Below are 11,542 nucleotides of genomic sequence, written 5' to 3'. Positions count from 1 at the left end.
AGGCGGTTCTGGGGACGGCGCCAATTTGCGGGATCCTGTCAGCGCTGATGCTGAGGAAGAGGATGGATCCTTAAGGCTTGCAGGGCCTCACGATTTGGGCCCTTCATCGCGACTGCCTCAGTGTGTAATTTCGTATCGTGACAAAGCATTTCTGATTTTATTCCGAAAAGCCCAACCCTGGGGTCCCAACCATCCCTCTATAACCAATTTAACTGTCACGCTAGGAGAACACCTATGTGCGCAAACTACTTGTCTCGGAAGCCCTACTTCTCTCCTCGGGACAGGCGGGGAGTTGCGGCTATGGCTGGAACTACGAGGCCCAGAATTCCTAGGCGCATGCGCGCTGCCATTGTGATGCTCCTTTCCCGGTAACTCGCCCTCTCAGGCAAACCTGAAGATAGCGGCAATTCTCCGGTGGGGGGCGGAGACGGTTTCTGCCCGACTCTCCGCCCCCTTCGTGATAGGCAATGGGACTAGCCAACCGACGCTGCGAGTTCGGAACGCACTCTCCAATCAGCACCTGTAGCGGAGAGGTGGGCGTGCGCGCTGGCAGGGCAGGTGGGCTAGGCTGTGCCGGGTTACGAGGGGGGAGAATAACGTCGGGTCGGGTCAGCGGGCGCTGCAGTAGTCGCCGCAGCGGCGATGGGAGCGGTGGGGACGAGGCGGCGGCGGCGGCAGGAGGGGAAGCAGGTGCTGGCACAAGAGCAGCGGCTTGGGGGAGCCGGCAGCAGCAGTAACAGCAGCAGCCGCCGCCGCCGCCAGTAAACGCAGACGGTACCCCAGGGGACTACCCAGCCGGCCGGCCCTGGAAGCCGCGCTCGGGTCCCGCTGCAGTCGGCGGTGGGGGATGGGCAGGCAGTGGCGGTCCCGCCTGCCGAGGGTTAACCCCAGCCGGTCCCGGTCCTGAGCTGGACCAGAGCCCTCCTCCAGAAACCCCTGCGTCCTCCACGGCCCAGGTAGGACACACCCCCCCGACCCCCCAGGGCGCCGCCCTCCCCCAGCCCCGACCCCCTCCTCCGGCCGCACCCCTCGCCGAGTGACCGAGCCTGCTGAGGAGGGGAGGGGTACCGGGGACTCTCAGGTCGCTGCAAGCCCGGGGCTCGTGCCAGACCCCGTCACTCTCCATCTCGGAGATCGTTCTGGTTCTGCCGGATTTCCCCGAAGGCTGCCGCCCCGTTTTGCCCCAGGCTTTGGGTGTCTTCACTGAACTTGGAGGGTCACGAAGCTTCGTTCTGCGTCTCTCTCTGTGGGTGACCCACATATCACTTGTACTCATGCCACTTCTGGTACCAGCACCGAACACGAAGGATTCCTAGGAAATCTAAGCGCTTATTTCCCACCCCGCCACCCCAACTATAATGGAAAGGGACATGGGACTACTGAATCTGTTTGCTGTGTTGTAACGACAGTGAAGGCCGCGACTTTCTTGTACTTAGGGTGCTGAAGTAATGATCTGAGGGATTTGCTCGTCATTTGCTGTGGCAGAGATGATGTTGACACCCTGGGATGCTGTGGGAGGGACAAAAGACTCACGTATATGTTCTGTCAAATCGGAGAAGTAAATAATCCATTGGGATGCCAGAATACTTTATTCTACAGCGAAGTTAATTTTGTATCCGTCGAGGCTACAGTAGAGGTAAAAATGACATTGAGTTGTACTTAGCTTTGAATTAAAGTTGATGGGTAGCAGCAATCCTGGTATTAACTCTTCTCGCTCATCGCTTTAGAAATTGTTCTTTCTTTGAACATTAAAGAGGACAGTTTTATTACACACTTTTAATAATGTGAAGATGTTTTGTAATTCAGTAGAAATTGAGTTTCTATGTGTGTAGGAGGGTCATGTTATGAATGGGCACATGTAGACACACATACACGCAGAGGGAGGATCCACTTGGTGTGTTTTGTTACAATGTTTGGTTCTGAGCCATTGATAACAGTTGCATCGGTATCTAAACCCTGATTTGCCACAGTATACCACAAAGATGTGTTGGCTGTGTACCTTTGGCTAAATGGAATAGAATAACGTTCATTTGGGGGTAGAAGGGGGAAATGATTTTAACTTATCAAGGGAATTGAATGCTATGTATTGCTTGCTTTATTTCCTTTTTTTTTTTTAAATAAAGAAGCAGTAATGATGACAAATACAGCTTAATATGATTAATCTTGAGGCATTTGTCTGAAGTCAAAAAATATTTCAAATAATAAGTGTGTATTGTATTGTGATCTATGCAAATTGAAAACATTGAAGGAAATCTTTGATTTAGAAGCTTATGTTTTCCTGTATGATAACATTTTATCAAGACACCGAAGGAGACATATGAAGCATGGTTTTAAAGGAAAGTTTCTCTTAACATTTTTCTTTTATAATAGAATGTTAGGAAATGCTTTTTTCCCTCTTCCAGTTTTAGACACAGAAGAAATTAAAGTCCATAACTTCATTAATTTAATATATAATATCAAGTTGATGCAAATTTGTACATTGGTAGGGGGCTGAGAATAATATATCTTGCTCATTATCTTGTACTATGGTTAATACATAATTTAGTAAATTCTCTATTGCATTATATATGACTTTAGATTGTTGTATCTTCTTTTGATTTTAAGTGTTGATTATTTTAATACTTCAGGAAATCTTCAAGAGGTTAGACCTCATTTGCTTTAGCAAATTGAACTCAATTATGTGGGGCTTCAAATATCTTTAAATGTAATACTAGAAGGGAAGTTTGCATAATTTAGACCATTTCTGAGGGTATTTTACTCTAAAAAGTGCACTAAAAATATGGCAACGATAAGTTATTGGTTTTTCAAAGTAAATGAATATTACAGATCCGAGTTAGCTATGATCATGGAATTTAAATTTCACTTTGGTGGGGGGCAGCCACTTTTTTATGTGCTTTATAACTTTAAAAAGTAACATATATCCAGATGACTGACTGATTGCAACTCATGAGAGACTCTGAGCCAGAACCACCTAACTAAGACACTTTCAGATTTGAATCCTGAGAAACTGTGTGAGATAATAAATGTTTGCTGCTTAAAAAAAAAATAACTCATGCCTGTAATCCCAGCACTTTGGGAGGCCAAGGCAGAAGGATCGCTTGAGCCCAGGAGTTTGAGACCAGACTTGGTAACATAGGGAGATCCTGTCTCTACAAAAAACAAACAAAAATTTAGCTGGGCATGGTGGCTCACACCTGTGGTTCCAGCTACTAGGGAGACTGAGGGGGAGGATCGGAGGTTGAGGCTGCTGTGATCTGTAATCGCTCCACTGCACTCCAGCCTGGGTGACAGAACAAGACCCCATCTCTTAAAATAAATAAATAAATAAATACAAATCTATGACAAGGGAAAGTGTTTATGATCATTATTGATCTAGTAAGGACTGTGTTGATCAGCAAAATAAAAAGTCTTTGAGAATTATGGAAAATATAGCTATAGCTTACTTCTTTCCGCACTTAAAAAAAAATCCTATAGGAAATATTCTTTTATAAATATATAGCAAACAATGTTTTCAATTTGAGGATATGCTACTCAGAATTACTCTAGTCATGTATTCATTTTTTGCTCTTATTGAGGTTTTTGAGAGACACTCAAAATGTAGCTGGAGCTATTTCTGTTTGATTAGTAACATTGCAGTATACCTTCAATATTTATGGATTTTTGAAATTAAATACATTTTATTCAGTTTTATTTCCTAGTCTTTTTTTTTTTTTTTTTTTTTTTTTTTGGTCATCCAGCATATTGTAAACAATGTGTGGTAGTGGAAGTTTTTTCCCCAGGCCTCAGTGGGTAGAACCTTTTATGCTGAAAGTACTGAAAGCTTTCAAGTTAAATATCATATGTCTATATTTGGTGAAAGAGCCTTTAAGTTCATATGAAAAAATTCAGTTTTTTAGAACTAAATTTTGAGCATAAGGACAACACATATTACTACTCAAAACTGCCTCATTAAAGTCTGGTGATCCTTGATTATAGGTTTATAATGCAGATTGATATTATATTATAACATAATATGAATGTCAATTTTGCTAGATAGTTTCATCTTTTCAGTAGGTTATTTTAAATAGACTTCTTAGTATATTTTCATTAATGTCATGTGACTTTATTCTTGATGCTTAAGTGAACATATAGTACTTACAAACTTTTGTGAACATTTTGGATTTTTTTTCCTGTGATTTTTTTTTTTAACCTTTGTCTATATAATCCTTGGTGTTTTGGAGTGTTTATAGCCGTTTTTTATTGTATATAGGAATTTGCTTTCACTTCAGTTAGGGTAAAGCTTCCCAGTGTAAAAAACTTAAGTGTCCTTTGAAAAGAATCTGGGATGTAATAGTGCCTCCTAAAGAATGGAAGTTAGTAAGTAGCTTCTTAGCTTCCTTTGGTAAGCTATCGAGACTTAACCATGTTTTCAGAATCATTATTTTTTTAAACAGAGAATTAACATCTTTATTGAAAACAAGAATCAGCATTGTAAAGTGTTTGAATTAGAAAACATATTTGCCATTATATTTGTTTTTACCAAAATGGTTTTATAATTAATATTTTTATATTTGTCTTTTTCTTTCTGCAGTTTCAAAGTAGTTGCCTTTAAAAAAATGAAGTTGCAGTTTCCCTGATCTTGTTCTAGCCATATGATCATTGAAAGAATGTATTTTGTTCATATTTTTCCAACATTTAATTTTCCACGTTATATATTATAGATGAAGTTTGTAAAGTCTTTTTAAATTTATTGATCCTCCAAGTGCTTCAGTTTCAAAAATATCTAAAAGTTTTATCACCATTTTTCAGCCGGGTGTGGTGGCTCATGCCTGTAATCCTAGCACTTTGGGAGGCCAAGGTAGGTGATTGAATCACTTGAGGTCAGGAGTTGGAGACAAGTCTGGCTTACATGGCGAAACCGCATCTCAGCTAAAAATAGAAAAATTAGCAGAGTGTGGTGGCATGCACCTGTAATCTCAGCTACTTGGGAGGCTGAGGCAGGAGAATTGCTTGAACCCGGAGGCGGTGGTTGCAGTGAGCTGAGATTGTGCCACCGCACTCCAGCCTGGGTGACAGAGTGAGACTCTGTCTCAAAAACAAAAACAAAAAACATTTTTCAATGACCAATAAGGCAAAGATGAGGGGAGGAAAATAGGAAAAAATGAATAACCAAAGAAAATAATGTGAGCCTTGCCTCTCTTGGAAATTTGATTTAAGAAAAATCATCTGGAGGCTAAATTATATGGTAGATAATAAACTAGATTAGGACTTCATTTCTGCTGGACTTCCCTAGCACTTAAAAAATTCAACATATCCAAGATAATAGTCAGTTCTCTTTTTAACTTCCTTAATTCTATAAATAAAGGCATTATCATTTAGTTATACAGGATCAAAACACACATTCTGTCTCTTTTGTTTTTTCTTTTTTCTTTTTGCTCCCTGTTTCTCCTGGATCTTACCCACACAAAACCTCTGCTTGCTTTCTTTTTTTGGAGACAGGGTCTTGCTCTGTTGCCCAGGCTGGAGTGCCATGATCATAGCTCACTGCAGCCTTGACCTCCTGGGATCAGGCAATCCTCCCCCCTTAGCCTGCTGGGTAGCTGGGACTACAGGCATGTGCCACCACACCTGGCTAATTTTAAAATTTTTTGTATAGATGGGGTCCCTCTATGTTGCCCAGGCTGGTCTTGAACTCCTGAATTCAAGCAATCCTCCCACCTCAGCCTCCCAAAGTGTGGGAATTATAGGCATGAGGCACAATGCCTAGCCCTCTGCATTTTATTTCCATTGCTACCACCTTACTTTGGTCTCTGTGAAACTTTAAACTACTGTAGTCATCCCCATCTAAGGGGCATACATTCCAAGACCCCCAGTGGATGCCTGAAACCTCAGATAGTACCTTACCCTATAGATGATTATGCTTTTCCTATACATACATAGCTATGATAAAGTTTATAAATTAAGCATAGTAAGGGAGTAACAACAATAGCTAATAAAATAGAACAGTTATCGTAATATGCCAGCATCACTACTCTTGTGTTTTAGGGCCATTATTAAGTAAAATAAGAGTTAGTTACTTGAACACAAGCACTGCTGTACTGAGACAGTGATCTAACAACCGAGATGGCTACTAAGTGACAAACAGTAAGGCAGCACAGACGGTGCGGATACATGCTGGACAAAGGGATGGTTCACGTCCTAGGTGCAACAGAGCTGAACAGCTTGAGATTTCATCACCAAACTCAAAACAATATACAATTTAAAACTTATTAATTGTTTATTTCTGGAATTCTCCATTTAATATTTTTGGACTGTGGTTGACCATGGGTAACTGAAACTGCAGAAAGTGAAACCATGGATAAGGGGGATTACTGTATAACAGTAGCCTCATTCCTTGATTAAATACTTGCTAAGCATCTACCATGTTACTGTGCTAGGGGTTGGAGATTTAACAGCCAACAAGACAAATAATCTACTCACTTTTGGAGCTTACAAATAGTGGAAGCAGACATTTGCAGAAGAAGGAGTTAAAGTGTTCCAAGTATTATGAAGGGAAGATGCAGGCATGAGCATTTAACAGACCTAACAGTCAAGAGGTGGGTGGGTTCAGGGAAGAAGTTTCTGTTTCATCAGCCACAGTTCATTCTACATACTTCACCAGAGTCAGAGGCTAGTGGATATATTATCCCTATAATTAGTTAAATAATTAAATAATGACAAAATGTTTTTAAATTTAAAAGGCTATTTGAAATTAAATGTCCACACAACCCATGAAACAGCTTTAGACAAGTTCTTTCAGAACACAAGAACACTTGGAAGAGTTTTGTCCTAAAGAGTCCCCACTCTCCTTCCAATATGGGTTTCTACTTTGGATTCTCTCAAGCCTCAATTACTTGAATACTGACAGAGTTCCTATGTTATGTTTTTACACTCTCTGTTTGAACCATGAGAAGTTAGGACTGTGTTACCAGAAGCCAGAGTACAAGCCATGGTTACAAGAAAGAGGTGTTCCAAGTAGATGGCTATAGTGTCTCTGTAGCTAGGGTCCAGCAGCTTATAGGTGATTCATTAAATGTAAAAGTGATTAGGATATACTATATTAGCATATATTATATTATACTGTGGCTGGCCAGTTTTGCTGTTTTTGAAAAAGGAAATTAAGGCCAGGCGTGGTGGCTCATGCCTGTAATCCTAGCACTTTGGGAGGCTGAGGCGGGCAGATCACGAGGTCAGGAGTTTGAGACTAGCCTGGCCAATATGGTGAAACGCTGTCTCTACTAAAATATACAAAAATTAGCTGGGTATGGTGGCATGCACCTGTAGTCCCAGCTACTTGGGAGGCTGAGGCAGGAGAATCGCTTGAATCCGGGAGGCGGAGGTTGCAGTGAGTCAAGACAGCACCATTGCACTCCAGCCTGGGTGACAGAGCAAGACTCCATCTCAAAAAAAAAAAAAAAAGGAAGTTAATATACTTAAAATGTTATTGCAATGAAGATACAGAACAGTTTCTGTATTGATTTTTCTTTGTGTTAGTGGGAAGATCATAGACATAATGCTTTACTCGGTTGATTTGGTTATAGTAGATTTTACCCGAGGAATGATTTTGTTTACCCAAGGAATGTGTAGTGTTTTCCTTAACAATCTGGTCATGTAAGTTACACTGTACTTCCTATAAGGGAAGAATTTGTTTATGTGTTGCTAGTATGGTAGCCAGGGAGAGGAAAACTAGGTTGTTTACACTTTTGTTGTCAGCAATTGTAACCATATTGACCTGTAAAGCTTCTCTTTACTTTTTTTTTTTTTTTTTTGAGACAGAGTCTCGCTCTGTCGCCCAGGCTGGAGTGCAGTGGCGTGATCTCGGCTCACTGCAAGCTCCGCCTCCCGGGTTCACACCATTCTCCTGCCTCAGCCTCCCGAGTAGCTGGGACTACAGGTGCCCACCACCACGCCTGGCTAATTTTTGTATTTTTAGTAGAGACGGGGTTTCACTCTGTTAACCAGGATGGTCTCGAGCTCCTGACCTCGTGTTCCGCCTACCTCGGCCTACCAAAGTGCTGGGATTACAGGCGTGAGCCACTGCGCCCAGCCTCTCTTTACTTTTAATAGATATTTTACTTAGATTTATTGAGCTCAGAGAGATTTCAGGTTGCCCGAAGTATAATTTACCTCCCCTGAAAGTTGATAAAGAACAATTGAAGCGCGAGTGGTGAATAAACTTACCTTCTCTTCTTTTGCCATCAGCAAATGGGGTTCTTTACAAATCTTCATTTCTTTTTACTACGTCTTCAGAGGAGCTCTTGCTAAGATCTATGGGATAAAAACAAAAACAAAAACAAAATCCCATTGGTTTTTTCCTATCCTTGCACCTTATTTCTGTTGCTTATTAGTATATTAGATGCCTTGAAAAATTTAGCTGGTGTGTACTCTTTGTAAACTTGTTTCTACACATGATCTTGTTTTATTTTAAAATGTAACAATTTAGATACTTTTTTTGTGTGTGATGGAGTTTTGCTCTTGTCACCCAGGCTGGAGTGCAATGGCGCGATCTGGCAATCTCGGCTCACTGCAACCTCCGCCTCCTGGGTTCAAGCAGTTCTCCTGCCTCAGCCTCCCGAGTAGCTGGAACTACAGGCGCCCACCACCAGGCCTAGCTAATTTTTTCGCATTTTTAGTAGAGATGGGGTTTCATCATGTTGGCCAGACTGGTCTTGAACTCCTGACCTCAGGTGATCCACCCACCTTGGGGCCTCCCAAAGTGCTGGGATTACATGTGTGAGCCATCAGGCCTGGCCAAAGAGTAGGATCTTATATAAACTATATGACAGTTATAAAACTGCTATTTGGTGAATTATCTAGTTTCCTTCCTAAATGTAGGAGTTTGTTACTTTAGCCTGAGAGATAATAGTGATAGTAATAGTCTTCTAAATGGACTGTTTTTCCTCTTACATTATATCATCCTCCAGCTCCTGAAGGGGTGCCTTCAGGCCCACCCTGTGCCACATTGCCGACTGAAACAGAATGATGTCCGTCCTCTTCCTAGCCTGGTTTTTGCAGTTTGAACTCAGTTAACCTTTCAGGCCTGTGTATTCTTTCTCCCAATAAGCACCCTTTTCATGTAGACCAAGCTTGTCCAACCTGCGGCCCATGGGCCGCACGTGGCCCAGGACGGCTTTGAATGTGGCCCAACACAAATTTGTAAACTTTCTTAAGACATTATGAGCTTTTGTAGTGTGTGTGTATGTGTGTGTGTTTGTGTGTGTGTGTGTATTTAACTCATCAGCTATCGTTAGTGTATTTCATGTGTGGTCTAAGACAATTCTTCCACTGTGGCCCAGAGAAGCCAAAAGATTGGACACCCCTGATGTAGACTAATCTTATCATTTATTTTCCCATGCACTTGTATGTTATGCTTATTTCCTCTTCTGTGCCTTTGCATACCTCCTTAGTTAACTTTTGTCTTGAAACAAAGCACCTCAAAATTTAGAGGCTAAAACAATAATTATTTATTAGTTAACTGTTCTGTGGGTTGGCAGTTTAGGCTCAGCTGAATAGTACTTGTTTTGGTCTTGTTTGTTCTCATTTATATGAGGCAGTTGGCTAGCTTGAGTTTCTTCTCATGAGTCTGGGCTCCAAAAGTAGCAAAAGAGGGCAAGTCCAGTGTATAAGTGCTTTTCAGGATTCTGGGTCATGTTTGCTAATGTCCCATTGGCCAAAACAAATCACATGGCCAACCCCAGTTTCAGAGAAGGGGAAAGGAACCAAAGGAATGATCTACCTCTTCTGTTAGAGACTAGGTCTTGCTATGTTGCCCAGGCTGGATTTAAACTACTGGGCTCAAGCAATCTCCCTGCCTCAGCCTCTCTAGTAGCTGGGATTATAGGCATGTGCCACAGTGCCCAGCACAATCGTACCTCTCGATGGGATATATATCAAGGACACATTGCAAAATATCAAGGACACATTGCAAAGGAATGTATGTACGGGAATGGGAGAAATGTGTGGCTATTTTGCAATCGACCAGACGTCTTCTACAAATCATATCCACCTCTTGCAAGAAACTTTGTATGACAATCCTAGCTAGTATTAACCTCCCCGTTCAATTTTTTGTATGCATTTGGCCCTTACAAATTGATGTAGGTTAACTTTTTCTATTTTTTCACCTTTTTTTTTTTTTTTTTGAGACGGAGTTTCACTCGTGTCACCGAGGCTGGAGTGCAATGGCACAATCTCAGCTCACTGCATCCTCTGCCTCCTGGGTTCAAGCGATTCTCCTGTCTCAGCCTCCCGAGTAGCTGGGATTACAGGCACCTGCCACCATGCCTGGCTAATTTTTATATTTTTAGTAGAGACAGGGTTTCACCATGTTGGCTAGGCTGGTCTCGAACTCCTGACCTCATGATCTGCCTGTCTCGGCCTCCCGAAGTGCTGGGATTACAGGCATGAGCCACCGTGCCAGGCCCCTATTTTTTTACCTTTTACACCCAGATAGTTACTGTTAATTTCTATTTTTGTATTATGTGTTCTCATTCAAAGATTATTTTGGAAATAATTATTTTTTGAAATAATAACTTTTCTTCCCCTGATTGTTAACTCATTGAGGGCAAAGCTATGCATTATGCTTCTTTTTTCTTTTCCCTATATTCATGACAATTTATTGAATGAGCATATGTTAAATTTTCAAATCAACTGTCCAGTTATTTGCCAGAGGACTGTTTAGTTTCATTCAGCTGTATGAGAGGTGAAAGATATTTCATTTAGTGAAAGATTCTATGGTAGGTATTAGGCTAGATGCTAGATGAGTAGAAGTGAATGAGTAGATGCTCTTGACTTCAAGAAATGTGTATTCTATTAGGAGGACGTAAATTGTGTGCGTGCTTCTAAGGTTGCTTCTTTACCCCAAACCTATATTTCTGCTTCATGCTCAACTCACAGGTTAGCTGGCCTTTTTTTTTTTTTTGTGTAGATGGGGCACTCTTCTGCTCTCTCTCACACTGCTAGATTATTGTTGCCTAATCTATTCTATGTCTGGCTTTTTCTGTTTCTGGTTTATATAACTATTATCTGTTACTATTCTTTTTATAAGATATATTAATCATGGTGTATATAAAACATATATGTGCAGTTTAAGGAATAATTATAAAGCCAGTGTTCAATAAATAAAACGTTGCCAGCATCTCAGAATCCCGTTCCTGATCTCACCTGCCTTTTTTGTTTTGTTTTGTATTGTTTTGTTGAGATGGGATCTCCCTGTGTTGTTTAGGGTGGTCTCAAACTTCTGGGCTCAAGTGATCCTCAGCCTCCCTAGTAGCTGTGATTACTACAGGTGTAAGCTGCCTGGCTTTCACCTGCTTTCTTTACCCCAAAGGTGTCCATTCTTATGATATTCGTGATAATAATATTTTTGCTTTTCTTTGTAGACTTACTATCTATGTTTGCATCTCCATTTAACATAGTTTAGTTTTGCTTATTTTTGGACTTTATGTAAAAGGGCTCATATTGTGTATATTATTTTGTCTTGCTTACTTTTTTTCAGTGTTGTTTGTGAGATTCATTCATGTAGTTC

At 41.1% G+C, this 11,542-nt stretch overlaps 1 protein-coding gene across 7 annotated transcripts in view; it reads left to right on the top strand.

The window, feature by feature from the left end:
• Positions 1-410: 410 nt before the first annotated feature.
• Positions 411-11,542, top strand: part of TTBK2 (tau tubulin kinase 2) — a 175,647-nt gene continuing 164,515 nt past the window's right edge. For 2 of the 7 annotated variants that reach the window (XM_054532666.1, XM_054532665.1), the window contains exon 1: positions 411-533. In XM_054532666.1, coding sequence (XP_054388641.1) covers positions 468-533 — 66 coding nt within the window. In that variant the 5' untranslated portion in view covers positions 411-467. The other 5 variants (XM_024232506.3, XM_054532660.2, XM_054532664.2 and 2 more) reach the window with 4 other exon arrangements.

The sequence above is a fragment of the Pongo abelii genome, chromosome 16, assembly GCF_028885655.2.
Source record: "Pongo abelii isolate AG06213 chromosome 16, NHGRI_mPonAbe1-v2.0_pri, whole genome shotgun sequence".
In the NCBI taxonomy this organism is placed as follows: domain Eukaryota; kingdom Metazoa; phylum Chordata; class Mammalia; order Primates; family Hominidae; genus Pongo; species Pongo abelii.
This window is presented reverse-complemented; position numbering and strand designations above follow the sequence as displayed.